This window comes from Chiloscyllium punctatum, chromosome 10 (assembly GCF_047496795.1).
Source record: "Chiloscyllium punctatum isolate Juve2018m chromosome 10, sChiPun1.3, whole genome shotgun sequence".
NCBI lineage: Eukaryota > Metazoa > Chordata > Chondrichthyes > Orectolobiformes > Hemiscylliidae > Chiloscyllium > Chiloscyllium punctatum.
This window is the reverse complement of record NC_092748.1, coordinates 47,700,744-47,719,519: the sequence shown is the minus strand read 5'-3', so window position 1 is coordinate 47,719,519 and position 18,776 is coordinate 47,700,744. Positions and strand designations below refer to the sequence as shown.

General features: G+C 42.0%; 1 protein-coding gene across 4 annotated transcripts in view; it reads right to left on the bottom strand.

The window, feature by feature from the left end:
* Nucleotides 1-18,776, bottom strand: part of nckap1 (NCK-associated protein 1) — a 209,606-nt gene that overhangs the window by 95,337 nt on the left and 95,493 nt on the right. For all 4 annotated transcript variants that reach the window (XM_072579056.1, XM_072579057.1, XM_072579058.1 and 1 more), the window contains 2 exons: nt 16,306-16,415; nt 11,745-11,877 (listed from right to left, as the gene is read on the bottom strand). In XM_072579056.1, coding sequence (XP_072435157.1) covers nt 11,745-11,877; nt 16,306-16,415 — 243 coding nt within the window. The remainder of the gene's footprint in view (nt 1-11,744; nt 11,878-16,305; nt 16,416-18,776) is intronic.

Genomic DNA, 18,776 nt, shown 5'->3' with positions numbered 1-18,776 from the left:
GGCAACATTTTCATGCAGAGGGTGGTATGTGTATGGAATGAACCGCTGGACCAAGTGGTGAAAGAAGCTGGTACGACTGCAATATTCAAAAGGCATTTGGATGGGTATATGAATAGGAAGGGTTTAGTGGGATATGGGCCAGTTGCTGGCAGGTGGGACTAGATTGGGTTGGGATATCTGTTCGGCATGGATGAATTGGACTGAAGGGTCTGTCTCTGTACTGTACATCTCTATGTCTATAAGAATTGTCCAGCAGAACCTTCACTTTCTTGGTCAATTCCTTTCGAGTCCGCGAGTATGGGGATTCAATAGGATGCCCATGCGCAACTCCTATCTATGCTTGAATAACTATCATCTGGCCATCAGAAATTCCAGACCAATGTTTTAGTTCTGACCTGCCTAGTGATAAAATTGCATTATAATGTGTTGTCTGAAATGATATCAAAATAGATTATACAGAAAGCCCAAGAATCCCACAAGCTCCATATTCAGAATCCCAAATCAAATAAATCTGATTTACAAATGACCTGTAACTCACTAACTTGAGGAATCCAAACACAGGAACAGCAGTGCAGTTTTCTGCAGACATTCAAACATCAATTTGCAGCTTTCCCTCCCACCTCCTAAATTCCACTGCAACTGTTAATTCAAGAGTCCTGGATATATCTTTTTTAATGATTAATTTCTTTCATCGCTGCCTCACTTTATCTTGCATTGTGATAACCATTTCAATATCTCCTGCCCTGACCAGAGACCATTTCACCTTAATTTTTCATTGGCTCATTTCTGCATGTTTTGACAAAAGGTCATAAGATCTAGAGCGTTAACCTTATTTTTCTTTCTCCACAAGTACTACCTGACCTTCAACATTCCAGTATTTTCCATTAAAATATCAAAGGACTTTGACTGATGCAGATATTAGTTTGCAAAGAACTAAATTAAGATCTCAACTGGAAACCAGTGCAGATTTATTTAGCTCACATAACACTGGACAAAAAGAAGTGACCCCCGAACACAATACAAAGAGGCCATGACTAATTCATAATTTAGTTATATCAGTGTTGAATTTGGATTGTCATGTGGACATCAAAATGAAGTGGAACAAACTATTATTACAGGGCATTAACATCACTCCTTGTTGTATAAGCTATATTAGTAGTTGACCGATTGCGATTAGTCAAGGTCATTATCATTTGGACTGAAAGACTAATTTCATAGCTGACAATATTAAAGTGGGCTACCCAGAACTTTTTCAGTTTTCAATGCAATGAAGCAGCTTCCAGGTGAAGCAGCAATTTACTCAACCCAGTCTTCTGTATTCACAGCTCACAATGTGGTCTGCCCTACATTGGAGAGATGAAGCAGCACTGTGTCTCAGAGGTCAGCACTGCTGCCTCACAGCACCAGGGACCAGAACTGTGTGTGTGGAGTTTGCACATTCTCAGCAATTCTTCGTGAGTTTTATGTTCTGAGGAAGGGTCAGTGGACCTGGGACATGAACTGATTCCTCTTCACAGATGCTACCAGACCTGCGGAGCTTTTCTAGCAGTTTTTGTTTTTGCTTGGGTTTTCACTGGGTTCTTTGGCTCCCGCCCATAATCCAAAGATGTGCAGGTTAGGTGGATTAGCCATGGGAAAAGTAGAGTTACAGGATTATGATAGCAGGTAGGTCTGAATGGGATGCTCTTCAGAGGAGCAACGTGGATCAGATGGCTGAATGGCCTACTTCCACACTGTAGTGATTCTACGATTCAATGTAACATAGACTGGATGACAACTTTGCAGAACACTGTACTGTCTGCGAAAATGACTTGGAGCTTCCCATTGCCTAGCTCCCAGCCCTGCCGACTTTTCATCATTCCCCGACTTCCTCCTCACTGAGGACGAACGATCAGTCCTCAACAAAGGCCTCAGCTTTATCCCCCTCCATCCACGCATCAATGAACTTAACACATGCCGTCACGTCGAACATTTCTTCCGCTGTCTCCATGCTTACTTGGACTCCTGACCACCTTCCGAGGACCCCTCTGCCCACCTCCAGCACACTCCATCCACCTGGATACCCCGTGCTGGCCTATTACCTGCCCTTGATCTCTTCATTTCTAACTGCCGCCGAGACATTAACTGCCTCAACCTGTCTAGCCCTCCCTTCTCTCCCACTCCAACCTCTCACCCTCACAAACCGCAGCCCGCCACCCCCTCTGCTCCAATCCCAACCTCACCATCAAATCAGCAGATAAAGGGGATGCAGTGATAGCTTGGCACACTGACCTCTACACCGCTGAAGCCAGACGCCAACTCGAAGACACCTTCTCCTACCGCCCCCTCGACCATGACCCCACACCTCCAACACCAAACTGTCATCTCCCAGACCATACAGAACCTCATCACCTCAGGAGATCTCCCACCCACAGCTTCCAACCTCATAGTCCGGGAACCCTGCACTGCCAGATTCTACCTCCTTCCCAAGATCCACAAGCCTGACCACCCTGGCCAACCCATTGTCTCAGCATGCTCCTGCCCCACTGAACTTATCTCTACCTACCTTGACACTGTCCTATCCCCCCCAGTCCAGGAACTCCCCACATACTTTCAAGACACCACCCATGCCCTCCACCTCCTCCTCCAAGACTTGCATTTCCCCGGCCCCCCAACACCTCACCTTCACCATGGATATCCAATCCCTCTACACCTCCATCTGCCATGACCAGGGCCTCCAAGCCCTCCGCTTCTTCCTCTCCCGCCATCCCCAACAGTACCTTTCCACCGACACACTCATTCGTTTGGCTGAACTGGTCCTTGCCCTTAACAATTTCTCCTTCGAATTCTCCAATTTCCTCCAGGCCAAAGGGGTAGCCATGGGCACCCCGTATGGGATCCAGCTATGCCTGTCTCTTTGTTGGCTATGTAGAACAGTCCATCTTCCGTACTGACACCGGCACCATTCCCCACCTCTTCCTCCGCTACACTGGTGCCACCTTGTGCTCCCGCGAGGAGGTTGAGCAATTCATCAACTTCACCAACACATCCCACCCTGACTTTAAATTCACCTGGACAATCTCTGACAACTCCCTCCCCTTCCTGGACCTCTCCATCTCCATTAATGACGACCGACGTGACACTGACATTTTTTACAAACCCACCAACTCCCACAGCCACCTGGATTACACCTCTTCCCACCCCACCTACTGCAAAAATGCCATCCTGTATTCCCAATTCCTCCGCCGTATCTGCTCCCAGGAGGACCAGTTCCACCACAGAACACACCAGATGGCTTCCTTCTTTAGAGACCGCAATTTCCCTTCCCACATGGTTAAAGATACCCTCTAACGCATCTCGTCCACATCCCACCCCTCCACCCTCAAACCCCACCTCTCCAACCGTAACAAGTACAGAACCCACCCCCAGTGCTCACCTTCCACCCTACCAACCTTCACATAAACCACATCATCTGACGACATTTCCGCCACCTCCAAACGGACCCCACCCACCAGGGATATATTTCCCTCCCGACCCGTTTCCGCTTTCAATGAAGATCGTTCCCTCCGTGACTACCTGATCAGGTCCATGCCCCCCAACAACCCACCCTCCCTTCCTGGCACCCTCCCCTGCCACAGCAGGAATTGCAAAACCTGCACCCACACCTCCTCCCTCACAGGCATCCAAGGCCCCAAAGGTGCCTTCCATATCCAAAGTTTTACCTGCACATCCACCAATATCATTTATTGTATCCATTGCTCCCGATGCGGTCTCCTCTATATTGGGGAGACTGGACGCCTCCTAGCAGAGCGCTTTAGGGAACATCTCTGGGACACACGCACCAATCAACCACACCGCCCTGTGGCCCAACATTTCAACTCCCCCTCCCACTCTGCCAAGGGCATGCAGGTCCTGGGCCTCCTCCATTGCCACTCCCTCACCACCCAACGCCTGGAAGAAGAACACCTCCTCTTCCCCTCAGAACACTTCAACCCCATGGCATCAATGTGGATTTCACCAGTTTCCTTATTCCCCCTTACCCCAGCTCCAACCTTCCAGCTCAGCACCGCCCCATGACCTTTCCTACCTGCCTATCTTCCTTTCCACCGATTCACTCCATCCTCCTCTCTGACCTATCACCTTCATCCCCACCCCCATTCACCCATTGTACTCTTTGCTACCTTCCCCACCCTCCTCTCTGACCTATCAGCTCCAATCACCACACCCATTCACCTAGTGTACTCTATGCTACTTTCTTCCCACCCCCCCCTCTCATTTATCCCTCCACTCTGCAGGCACCCTGCCTCTATTTCTGATGAAGGGCTTTGGCCCGAAACGTGGATTTCCCTGCTTCTCGGACGCTGCCTGACATGCTGTGCATTTCCAGCATCACTCTAATCTAGTTTCTAGTTGCCTGCTATTTCAACACATCGCCATATTCCCTGGCCAATATCTCTACCTCAGGCTTGCTGCAATGCTTCAGCAAAGCTCAACGCAAGCTGGAACAGTAGCATTTCATTTTCGGGCTTGGGAATTCCGAAGCCTTCAGGAGTTGATCCTGAATTCAGCAGTTTTAGGGCTTCAGCATCTTCTCCCAAGCCCTCACTCAACCCCGAAACACCAGGCCTGGTCATCACATTGACTGCCAGCACTAACAACCTATTGTTATCCACTAACAGTCCCCAGGAGCACCTATTGATTTTCCCAGGCTACTTTTACCCATTCCTTTGTCTGCCCAACTTTTTTTCTGACTCTGGCTCCATCTCCACCTATGGCTTACTTCTTCCCCTCCCGACACACCATCTTCAGCATATATACTCCAACCTTTTCCTTGCTACAATCAGTTCACTGCCAGATCTGCTGAGTATTTCCAGTAATTTGTGTTTTTGGATTGAACGTAAGCACAATGTTTCATGTAAGATGAAACATATTCAGTGATGAACCCAGCCTTAATTTAAAAGAAATCTACACTGAATTAACACAGATAACTCATAGCAAAATTCAAATAACTGTGAAATGTGAAACAAGTGAATGTTATGCACTTGCAAAGTTAAAAAAAACCCACAAACTGACACACAGATCTTCTATAACATGTAAATGTGGTTCAATACAGTAACAATGCCACCTATCAAATAAATCTTTCCATGGAGTTACTTTGTTCACAGATCTTCCAGTCAGAGGTGAAGCTGCACACATTGCCACCGCTCACGAAGATCTCTGGACCCCAACGTTTTGCATTCTTCCAGACAGGTCTTTCAATCCCAGCTGCAGCAATGAATGATCAGTACAAACTTTCAACCAGCGATGGCAGAAAAGATGGGTGAATTGGAGCCATTCAGCCGACATTTCCCTTCTTCTAACATTTGGTTCAGTATTCAAGTAAGTTTTAAAAACCAGTTTAGTGGGTTAGTGAGAGAACAAGTGGATATAGGTGAATGTGAGTATACTTCAGGTGTGTATAGCCTGCTCCAATGCAGTGAAGAACAAGAGAGATTTAGTTATCTTGGAAATAACAGAGTTACACCAGAAATTAAGTAGGCTCACTTTTCCAGGTAGCTATCTGGCTAACCACATATTTGCCCAAATGTACAACAGTTAACGTTAGCATCAGAGACTTTTTGCATTGTGTCCTGTGTAATACAAATTAACCCAACAGACGATTCAACTTCCCAGACACTGCAGTACTTATGCAAGTTAGGACTTCCAGGCACATTTCACAGACTGAAGTCCAGATTTCTTTCCCCTTTATCTTGAAATATTTGGGCCATAACTTACTTATAAAATAATCTCTAGCTCAAAGTTTGTGAGAAGACTTGTAGCTCGGGTGCTCGTTGTTGTGGTTCTGTTCGCCGAACTGGGAATTTGTGTTGCAGACGTTTCATCCCCTGTCTAGGTGACATCCTCAGTGCTTGGGAGACCCCAGTGAAGCGCTTCTATGATGTTTCCTCTGGCATTTATAGTGATTTGTACCTGCCGCTTCTGGTTGTCAGTTCCAGCTGTCCGCTGCAGTAGCCGGTATATTGGGTCCAGGTCGATGTGCTTATTGATTGAATCTGTGGATGAGTGCCATGCCTCTAGCAATTCCCTAATCTCTAGCCTTTTGAACATGAGACATGTGAAATGCCAAATGAAAATATCTTGATCACTGTCACAATGAGTTGAGAAAAACAGGTTTATTTGAGAGCATTCCAGACACTTTAGTGAGGCACAACTGTAAACTGTCAATATAAACTGTACAGCAAACAGGTTTTCCAGAACTGGAAATTTTAAAACTTTTTGCCCCTACAACTGGACGAGATACAGGATAAAACTGCCTTCTAATCCTTTGTTCTGCCCAGTGTATCATTGAAGAAGTGGTAAGATTTATACTCCATCTACTGGTATACAACAACACTACATGTAAAAGTTTCAGGAATACACCCCACTTCATTTAGAAAATAAGTGCTTAATGGTTCTTAATGCTTTAACAAATATTTCTTAAGGTTCCACATCACAAAGTCACTAACAGGTGCCATTCTGTGCCTTTGCTACTAAGATATGCATAAATTGCCTTAAGACTTTCCTTAACCCAGCTGGCCAAAGACAATAGACAATAGGTGCCATTCAGCCCTTCTAGCCTGCACCGCCATTCAATATGATCATGGCTGATCATTCCTAATCAGTATCCTCTTCCTGCCTTATCTCCATAACCCTTGATTCCACTATCTTTGAGAGCTCTATCCAACTCTTTCTTAAATTAATCCAGAGACTGGGCCTCCACTGCCCTCTGGGGCAGAGCATTCCACACAGCCACCATTCTCTGGGTGAAGAAGTTTCTCCTCATCTCTGTCCTAAATGGTCTACCCCGTATTTTTAAGCTGTGTCCTCTGGTTCGGCACTCACCCATCAGCGGAAACATGTTTCCTGCTGCCAGAGTGTCCAATCCTTTCATAATCTTATATCTCTCAATCAGATCCCCTCTCAGTCTTCTAAACTCAAGGGTATACAAGCCCAGTCGCTTCAGTCTTTCAGTGTAAGGTAATCCCGCCATTCCAGGAATTGACCTCGTGAACCTACGCTGCACTCCCTCAATAGCCAGAATGTCTTTCCTCAAATTTGGAGACCAGAACTGCACACAGTACTCCAGGTGTGGTCTCACCAGGGCCCTGTACAGCTGCAGAAGAACCTCTTTGCTTCTATACTCAATTCCTCTTGTCATGAAGGCCAGCATGCTATTAGCCTTCTTCACTACCTGCTGTACCTGCATTCTTGCCTTCACTGACTGGTGTACAAGAACACCCAGATCTCTCTGTACTGCCTCTTTACCTAAATTGATTCCATTGAGGTAGTAATCTGCCTTCCTGTTCTTGCCACCAAAGTGGATAACCATACATTTATCCACATTAAACTGCATCTGCCATGCATGTGCCCACTCACTTAACTTGTCCAGGTCACCCTGTAATCTCCTAACATCCTCATCACATTTCACCCTGCCACCCAGCTTAGTATCATCAGCAAATTTGCTAATGTTATTGCTGATACCATCTTTTATATCATTAACATATATTGTAAAAAGCTGCGGTCCCAGCACGGATCCCTGCGGTACCCCAATGGTCACTGCCTGCCATTCCGAAATGGAGCCGTTTATCACTACCCTTTGTTTCCTATCAGCCAACCAATTTTCAATCCAATCTAGTACTTTGCCCCCAATACCATGCGCCCTAACTTTACTCACTAACCTCCTGTGTGGGACTTTATCAAAAGCTTTCTGAAAGTCCAGGTACACTACATCTACTGGATCTCCCTCATCCATCTTTTTCATAGATCCTTTTAGCTCTCCCAACTTTCTTTTTGAGCTCTTTCTATTTTCTGTATTCTTCAAGAGCTTCTTCTGTTTTTAGTTGCCTAGACCTTAAGTACTTCTTTTTTTGACTAAGATGTTGATTTCCCCTAGGAGAAAATGTGGACTGCAGATGCTAGAGATCAGAGTCGAGAGTGTAGTGCTGGGAAAGCACAGGTCAGGCAGCATCGGAGCAGCAGGAGAATTGACGTTTTAGACAAAAGTCCTTGATCAGGAATCAGGCTTGTGAGCAAAGGGACTGGAGAGATAAATGGAAGGGGGTGGTAGCTGAGAGTGCAATAGGTAGATGAAGGTGGTGATAGGTTGGAGAGGAGGATGGAACAGATTGGTGGGAAGGAAGATGGACAGGTCATGAGGGCGGTACTAAGTTGAAGGTTGGGTCTGTGATAAGGTTGGGGAGGGAGGGAGAAGAAGGGAAGTGAGGAAACTGGTGAAATCCACATTGATCCCATGTGGTTGGAGGGTACTAAGGGGGAAGATGAGGCATTCTTCGTCCAGGCATCGGATGGTTAGGGAGTGGTAATGGAAGGTGCCCACGACCTGGAGGAGTCGGAGGGGAAGTTGAAATGTTTAGCCATGGGGCAATGGAGTTGGTTGGTGTGGGTGTCCCGGAGGTGTTCTCTGAAGTGTTCTGCAAGTAGGCGTCCTATCTCCCCAACGTAGAGGAGACCACAACAGGAGCAACGGACACAGTAAACAACATGTGAGGAAGTACAGGTTTTGCAATTCCTACAGTGGCAAGGGAAGGTACTGGGTGGGGACTGTGGGTTGGTGGGGGGCGTTGACCTGACACGAGAATCGCAGAAGGAATGGTTTCCCCCGTCAACCAAGGTTCCTGAATCCTGTCATTCTTGTCCTTCATTTTCACAGACATATTCATTAACCTTTTATTCCTGTCTGAGCAAATTTTGGATTTAATTTCATTGGATCTCATCAGTTCTTACTTTTCTAACCTGTCACCCATGTAACTACATTTCGTCTACGGCAAAAGCACGACCTTCACTGACCGCCTTTCCTCAAGGAATTCAATTCTTTCATTCAATTACAGAATGATTGGGGGAATATACTAAGTGCCCAGTATCTGACAACAGCCTCTCTTTGTTGTCATATCTTATCTTTCAAGTTCCTTAGCATTCAGGCAGGCACAATTTCCCATCTCGCCTTTTGAAAGAAACATTTGCTCCGAAACATCTATTTCCTCTTTGAGTGCTTCCCAATTCCTGCTGCTGATCTACCTTCGAGTAGCTGCTGCCAACCACCTTTACAAAATCTCATCTCAGTTTTGTAAAACTGACCTTGCTGAACTTTGAAACTTCTAATCTTGCTCCTCAATCGTATTGCTAAACAAAAGTGACTTATGATTGTTAGTGCGTAAATATTTGCCCCAGTTTCATTTTTTCTAAAACTGAATGCAAAATTGTCTGTTCTCTTGTGGGGCTTGTTTTGAGATGACTGGGAAAGATCTCCTGTATTCAATTTAAAGAATTTATGCTCTTCTTTATTTTATAAGTTTCAATCCCAGTCAATAGCAGCACAGTTCAAATTCACTACTGCGTATTTTCTCGATCTCTCAGTAACCTGTTGACAAATTTGTTTTCCTATTTCCCTCTGGCTGTTGGGCAGCTATGGAACATAGCAACGAATGACCAAGAAATTAATGAAGACTGGAAAATTAGAGTATGAGAGAAAGCTAGCCAGAAACATGAAAACCAATAGCAACAATTTCGACAAATACTTATTGGTCCTACTGAAAGTCAGACTGGAGAGTAAATAATGGAGCTTTGAGAAGTTTTGTAGCTGAGGTCAAGGTTCTGGAAGTATGTTTGTTCACTGAGCTGGAAGGTTCATTTGAAAATGCGAGCAAATCTACACCCGGAAATGAAAACGAATCTTCCAGCTCAGCAAGCAAGCCTACATCCAGTAAATAATGGAGAATAAGGAAATAGCAGATGAATTGAACAGGATTTTTTTTAACTTCAGTCTTCATTATAGAGGATACAAAAACATCCTAAAAGCAGCAATATATTAGGAAAAAAAAATCAGGTTATGTAAGGAAGGGAGAAATTCAGGAATATCACAATTACAATAAAAGTGGTACTAAGTAAATTGTTGGAGCTACATGTTAACAAGGGCCAAGGTCCTAAAGGACTTCGTCCTACAGTCTTTAAGTGGCATTTGTTTTCACTTCGCAAACTCATTTGGGGATGGTCCCATTATATTGGAAGATAGCTAACGCTACTTATTTATTCAAAAATGTAGGGGCACGAAAGCAGGGAACTATAGATCAGTTAGCTTAACATCTGTCATTGGGAAAATGTTAGACACTTGCCTTAAGTAGTTACATCTGGGTATTTGGAAAAGTTTGAGGTGATCAGGCAGAGTAAACGTGGTTTTGTGAAAGGGAACATGGCCATTGAAGTTCTTTGGACAGATAACTCATGCTGTGGATAAATGGAAACCATTTTGTATGTGTTATATTTACATTTCCAAAAGGCATTTGACAACATGCCAGCTCAAAGGTATTTGGAAAAATAAAAGCTCATTGTGTAAGGGTTGCATATTGGCATGATAGAACATTGGCTGGCTAACTGGAAGCAGAGAATAGGTGCAAATAGGTAACTTTCAGGTTGGCAAAATGAACAAATGGTATCTAATAAGGATTGGGCTGGAACATTAATTGTTTACAGCTTGTATACATGACGTAGATGAATGATGGAGGTAATGACTGCCAAATGTGCTGACAACATTAAGGCAATAGGAAAGAAAAGTTATGAAGAGGATGTAAGGAGCTGACAAAAAGATACCAATGTGTTACAATCTGGCAAATGGAGTATAATATATAGTAAACATTGTTATAAGCTTGTACCTTGTGAACCAACACTCTCACTAAATGGACAAAAATAATATACCTCAAATACCAGAAGAGTATTCGATTATCACAATCTCCACAATGTGTGAGTAATCAATTGAGGAAGTACGTGAGAAGGCTCTCTGTGGTTAAGTTTTACTTAAGGAAAAAGTTGCATTATTTACAGCAGAAATCACTCAAATAAAATATAATAGTGACGTACACACACCCATCTTAAGTTTCTACTACTTTGTGTTTTTACATTAATTATGTGGACCTCTTGATTAACTGGAAAACATTTGGTTCCATAGGTTTTCTGTATAATGTGGGAAAATGTGCAGTTATCTATTTCGACAGGAAAAACAGAAAAGCATCCAAATGGTGCCAGATTTGCAGAGCTCAGAAATGCAGCTTGATCTGGGTATCCTCGTGCGCGATTTGTAGAAGGTTTGAATGCAGGTACAGCATTAGGGAAACTGATTGAATGTTATCAAAAGTAGGTGGTTTTGCTTCATTTTTACAGGATACTCCTGAGATCACATCTGAGAGTACTGCAAGCTTAATCTCATTTAAAGTAAGACATAACAAACAAAACAGAGGCAGTTCAGAGAGGTTTACTAGAATTAAATGCCTCAAATGGGGCAGTTGTCTTCTAGGAATGATTGAACAAGCTAGGCTTATATCCAGTGGAGTTCACAAGAGTAAATGGTGACTTCATTGAAACATACAAGATCCATAGAGGTCTGTATAGGTTAAATGTAAATACAATGTCCACTTTCAAATTAGGGTTTACTGCGTAAAACTGAGGGGTTGTTTATTTAAAACAGGGGTGAAATCTTTGCTTTCAGTGTCACAAGTCTTTGGAACTTGCTTCCTGAAAAGGCTATGGAAGCTGAGTCCTTGAATACTTTGAGGGCAATAGAGATATATTCTTGTTAAGCAAATGAGTTAAAGGTTATCAAGGGAGATAGGATTGCTGATTTAAAGTTATAATCAAATTAGTCATGATCTTATTGAATGGCAGAGCAGACTCCAGTGATCGACTTCTGTCCAATGAATATTTTGCAATTACTTTACCTGCACAAGTTCATTCAGCACGACTGCATCAAAACCAGACAGATATTGCACATAATATCTCTGCATCACTGGTCCATATTTGCGCACATGTGCTCTGAGCTCTTCCATGTAATAGATGAGTTCAGCAACGTGTCTAGAGGATTTAAAATAATAGTTATCTTCAAAAAGATTTTGAAGTTCTCTAACTGCACAGAAGCATAATGTTTTAAAGCAACAGATACGCATACTACTTCTAAAATAATCTAAACCCTGGATGTAGGTTTGCTCGCTGAGCTAGAAGGTTCGTTTTCAGACGTTTCGTCACCACACTAGATAACATCATCAGTGAGCTGCTGGATGAAGCACTGGTGGTATGGCCTGCTTTCTATTTGTTTAGGTTTTTTGGGTTGGTGATGTCATTCCTATTCTTTTTCAAAGAGGGTGGTAAATGGGATCCAAGTCAATATGTTTATTGATAGAGTTCCAGTTGGAGTGCCATGCTTTTGGAACTCTTGTGTGTCTCTCTGTTTGGCTTGTCCTAGGATGGATGTGTTGTCCCAGTCAAAGTGGTGTCCTTCCTCATGTGTATATAAGGATACCAGTGAGAGTGGATCATGGCTTTTTGTGGCTAGCTCATGTTCATGTATCCTGGTGGCCAGTTTGTCCAATGTAGTGTTTGTTACAGTACGTGCCTGGTATTTTTGTAAATGACATTAGTTTTGCTTTTTGTCTGTATAGGGTCTTTCAAGTTCATTAGCTGCTGTTTTAGTGTGGTGGGTTTGTGGGCTACCATGAAGCCAAGGTGTCTGAGTAGTGCTGCATCCAGAGGCTCACTGGTGATGTTACCAAATATGATGACGAAACATCTGAAAAGGAACCTTCCAGCTCAGCAAGCAAACCTACATCCAGAACCTCCACTTGAGATACAAGTCTTCTCAAAACTTGCTAATAATCGAAACCCATGTTGTGACTTGACTTCGTGCTAGTTGGTAAATTTAACTATAATTGAACCAAAAGCAGTTTAACTTGCCACACCTGCTTCAAAAACGTAACAGTTAAATAATTACATGTAATATGTTACAAAAACAATTAGGACGTTAAACAAGCTGACATGATATCTGGACAATCATGACTTTCAACCACTGTCATCTCCACTTTCCGTAGATCAGTGTTTTAACATCGTAACATTATAAGATACTGGAGCAGAATTAGGCCATTCAACCTATCGAGTCTGCTCCACTATCTGATCATGGCTGACATGTTTCTCACCCCGGTCTCTTGCCTTCCCCCCATAATCCTTGAACCTATCTTTTTCAGTCTTAAAGACACTCTATGACTTGGCCTTCATAGCCATCTGTGGCAATCAGCTCTTCAGATTCACCACTCTGACTAAAGAAATTGTTCCTCATCTCAGTTCTAGAGGGTTGCCCCTTCACTCTGATGCTTTGCCCTTGGGTCTTTAGTCTCTTCAAACATTTTTCCCATGTCCACTCTATCCAGGCACCTCAGTATTCTGCAGGTTTAAATAAGATCTCCTCCCCTGCCCTGCCAAATCCTTCCAAACATCATTGAGTATGATCCCAGAGTCCTCAACTGCTCTTCACTCCTGCGATCATTCTTGTAAACCTCTCCTCTACCCTCTCCAATGTCAGAACATTATTCCTAAGATACAGAGGGGCAAAAATAATCACAGTATTCCAAATGTAGTCTAACAAGAGCCTTCTATAGTCTCAGCAGTCCATACCTGCTCCTGGATTCTATCCCTCTCAAATTGATAGCTAACAGTGCATTTGCCTTCCTAACTGCCAATTGAACCTGCATGTTAATTTTAAAAGAATTTTGAACCAAGTCTCCCAAGTTCCTTTGTCTTTCAGATATCTGAAGCAGTTCCCTGATTATAAAAAAGTCTATACCTCTAACATTCCTACCAAAGTACAGAATCTCCCTCTCTCCCACATCGTATTCCATTTGCCACTTCTCTGCCCAACCTCCTAGATTGTCTTTCTGCAGCCTCCCTGCTTCAACACGACCTGCATATCCATTTATTCAGGTGTTATCTGCAAACTTAACAACAATGCCCTCTATTCCTCTATCCAGATTATTAACGTATAACATGAACAGTTGTGGTTTCAGCAATGACCCCTGCAGAACTCCACTAGTCACTGGTTGCCATTCTGAAAAAGACCCCTTTACCCTCACACTCTACATTCTGCTAGCCAGCCAATCCTCCATCCCTGCCAGTGCCTTGCCCCTAATACCATGGCTGTTCTCTCATGTGACAGCCTCCTGGAAATCCAAATAGATCACACCCGTCTCTCCTTTATCTGACTTGCTTAAAGATTCCAACTGATTGTCAAAGGATGGTCAAGCTTGACCATCCTTTGGCAAAGCCATGCTGACTCAGTCCTATCTTACCATGCATTTCCAAGTACTCCATAATCTCATCCACAATAATGTACTCTTAAAATCTTACCACTGATCAAGGTCAGGCTAACTAGCCTTTGTTGCCTGACTTCTGCCTCCCTCCCTTCCTAAATAGAGGTGTTATATTAGCCATTTCCAGGCTGTGCCTGAAGTTAGATTCCTGAGCCTTTCCATATTTTGTCTTATTGCTTATTCAGTAAGATTTAATAATCTCTCCTCAGCCATCCCCACAACTAATTTAAATCCTTGTAACCATTCTATTTAGCCTTTTGACTCAGATCCTGATCCCAGATCAGATCAGGTGGAGTCCATCCCCAAGATAAATTCTGACCTGCCCCAATATTAATGCCAGTGCCCCACAAAATGGAAATCCTCTCTCCCACATCACTCCCTTAACCATGTGTTTACTTCCCGAGTCTTCCCTCTTTGCAAATTTTCATTTGGCTCCAGAAACAATTCAAAGATTACAATCTTTAAGGTCCTTTTTTTAAATTTTGCTCCAAATTTCTGAGATTCCCCAAACGGGAATTCTTGCCTATGTTGTTAGTACCAACATGGACAATTACAACTGACCCTCCTCACACTCCAGTATCCTTTCAAGCCAACTCCAAGGTGTTGTTTGTCTAGGCACCAAGGCGGCAACATACCATGCAGGACTCTCAATCCTGTTCACAAACTGGTTTACAGTAATCACAAGTTCTAGCATGAGGAATTTTTTTTATCTTGATAAAAGCATAAAATGCCAGAATCTGAGAGATAGAAAGTGAAGAACAATAATACTGGGCTTGAAAAATTAACACTTTCTCTCTCCCCAGATGCTGCTACATTTGATAAATTCCTCCAACATTTTGTATTTTTATTTCTGCAGTATTTTACTTTTGTTTAGTAGTTAGTAGTTGGTAAAGGCATACTTGGAAAACATAAGAAATTAGAACACAAGTAAACCATAGGGCCATTAAATCCCAATTCACCGTTCAACACACTCATCATTGAATTTTTAAATTATCTGCATTTTCCTGCTGTTTGTCAGTATTCATTAATCCCCAAAATTCTATTAATCTCAGTCTTGCATATATTTAATTGCAGAGGACAGTCCGCTGGGTAGACGTTCCAAAAATTCACATCATGTTAAGAAATCTCTCAAATGCATACTCCCTTAAACTGAGACTATGATCCCTAAGAAGAGCAAACAGCCTCTTTAGTAACTTCTCATGAGTCCTCCTTTAGTTAGTCTAAGTCCTTGTTACCATCCAATTTAGCCCTTTGGCTCAGATCCTGATCCCAGTCAGTTCAGGTGGAGTCCATCACAAAGCAAAAAGTAGCTACCTTATCATGTCCTCAAAAATCTTACAGTCGCCAATGAGATCACTTTTCATTCTTCTAATTTCGAGACGTTATGCCATTCTTTTCAATCTCTCCTCAGAAGGCAATCTTCTAATCTCAGGAATCAAATCAACTTTCCTTTGCACTCCCTCCAAGATAATATCTGGTTTCTTAGGTAAATTAAATCAAATGTAGAATATTCTCAGTGTGGCTTCAACAAAGTACTTGTTACCTGCAAGTTAGGTTTCTGTCATCTTTGTAGATTTCCAATATCTAATAATAATTTAAATTTTCAACAATCTCCTCTTTGCTTTAATTTTATCATGCAATGCTCAAACAAAGAGCTCAGGATAGATATAGCTAGAGCGCTTGAAGAATAAAGCTTCTGCTAATCCACAATGAAATCTACTACAAACTAACTTTTCCAACTTTGCACACTAATCAGTCTTTATGCACATAGTGTAAGACTGCTAATTTCGTCCTAAGTTATGTCTATACTACCATATACGTTCATACCCAATTGAAATTGCTTTGAGAACAAGCCTACTCATTTCTTATAGAAATCCAACAACCAGCAGAGATGAAACACTAGGGTTCACATTAAATCTAAGTACTTGAGGGCTGGTGAATTACATCAACAACTCTGGTTGGTAACACAACTGAACCTAGATTTTCAATGTGCAAAAATAACGTCTTTTTTTGCCCCCACTCGGCATTGTACCAAACACCTCAGCTGTCCCCTTCCCCATTCCCCAAAAGACATCGAAGCCCCTCAAGTCTGGACTAGCATTAGAATAGTTACAGTGCATACAAAATTAATCCAATAATTACATACTTGTCTATAAAGTCATCACTGTTTCTTGTTCTTGGAATGTTGTCTGCATGTCGAAGTAGCCAGATAATTTCATCACGTGCAAAAGATAGAGCCATGAAGACAAAGAGTGCCTGAAAAAGAGAAAGTCTGCATTACAAGTCATAAGGATTAACAAGATTACGTTCTGAATGTATATTTGCTTGCTAAACTGGAAGGTTTGTTTTCAGAGGTTTCGTCACCATACTAGGTAACATCACCAGTGAGCCTGTTCCATTTACTACCCCGAGAAGAACAGGAAATGACATCACCAATCCAAGAAAACCTAAACACAAATAGAAAGCGGGCCATTGACACCAGTGCTTCACTGGAGACTCACTGATGATGTTACCTAGTACGGTGACAAAAGGTCTGAAAATGAACCTTCCAGCTCAACGACCAAACTTATATCCAGAACCTCAACCAGAGCTACAAATCTTTGTAAGATTATGTTCCCCTGGTTTGGAAGTTTATTTGTTTTAATGCCTAGTCAACCTGATTGAGGAATGTCTTGCATTTAAAAATCTTAATCTTGTTTTCTCTTCATAGTCTTTGCCCTCCTCGCTTCGTAATATGCTTAGCTACAAATTCTCCAATATATCTGTACTCAACTAATATTGGTGTCTAGAGCATCGCAAACTTTAACTCCTGTACTGCTGATGGTAGTGGTTTTAACTGCCTGGGCCCCAAATTCTAATATTTCTCTTTCTTCGAGATGCTTCTTGAAATCTAACACTCTGGCAAAGTCCTTGGCCACTTGCTTTAATGTCATCTTCTATTGATCCTGGTCTAATCTTACTTTATATACTTCACAAAATAACTTGGGGCATTTTATTCAGTTTGAAATAATAGTGTTTTGCCTGATTGTCTGACATCATATATCTGTCATTTTCTTATTAACCATTACAATTTCACTTGCTCTCTGATGGACACATTTATTTTGATTAACCTTTTCTGGTTTAACATATCAATAAAACATCAAAATTCAGCTTTTGTCTCAAAATATAAATGTATGTCTGAATCATTTTGTAGGACAGATCTTAAGCAACTGCTGCTAAATGACACATTTTGGCCAGGTTTTTGATATTGTATTCATCAGAAAAAATAGCATGAAGTAACAATCCAAAGGGAAAACAACATTTATATGGCAGAAGAGGATTATTATGATAGGTTGGCAAGTGGACCCTGAATGGTAGAGGCACTGCCATGGAAAGTGCAGTTTTGATGACGACAACTAACAGATGACAGATTGTATTAAACAGCATATCTCTGCAACTATTCACTACAAGCCAAGTATAAAACTTACCCAATCAGCTCACGCTTGTGAAACCCAAAACAGTATCCAACATTAGATGTGATTCTGCAATAGGATTATTTAATAAATGTGGTCCGGAGTGTGTGAAGAATTATGCTGACAACCAATTTAAGACTGTTAATCAGGTTTGTAGTGTAAAATACTAGTAGGTACTGGAAGTCACATTTATTAAACTAAAGGACCTTGTTCTTTGTTAACAGAAATAACGTGCAGACATGTTGCATCTGTTTCAAGTAAACAAGGGCAGTGACACCATCTTCGTTTTTTTTCTCAGTGAAATGCCTGGACCAGGGTCAACCTGCCTAGCATAAAATTTAAACAAAACCTGGTAGTTAAACGTCAGTCACCATCTCATTTATATATTTCCATAATAAAGCCTTGACCAGAGTCTATTTAATAACTTATCAGCATTCGCCTCTCACATAATATAAATGTTATTGTTACTTTGCATTGTTCTTTTTTGCGAGTGCATGATGAAAGGCTTCAACAAAAGGTGTCTTTTGAACTATATTTCAAGTTCACAGCTAGATTGCTGGATCATATACCCAAATTACATTTGGAGCTTTTATGGTGTAAAAGACTTGATAAATATTTAAAACAGTTCACTTCTCAATTCCCAGAACTAGAAAAATCAAAATGATAATTTCTTAAACCTATTTGATAGATTATGGATTTTCCTAACATTTTGATCAAAGAGTTTCACCAAGCAAACCACTTGCTCACCATCTACATTGATGTCACCTCATTTGTGATGTCAAAGCATATCATGATTAGCAAATGCAAATGAAAATATTACACAGTCACTATTAAAGGAGTAAGTTAAGGTCCAGATTTGAATTACAGCATTTTTCTAAATCATATATAAACATATTTGGACGACTGTGGAGAGTGGGGAACTTTGGATGAGGCTGCGGGATGGGGGTGGGGGGGGGGGGGGGGGGTCCAGCCAGAGAAGAAATCAATTTTCGGATTTAATTACAATTATGATAAATCTTTTACAACCTAGAGATAAAATTAACAGTACACCCTTGGACACATCAGGATATGAAACTCAAAAGCTAAGTGCATTTTTGTCTTCAACATGCTAAATATTCCTGGTATTAACAGGAAAAACAGACACTATCAACAAGAGCTTCGCAAA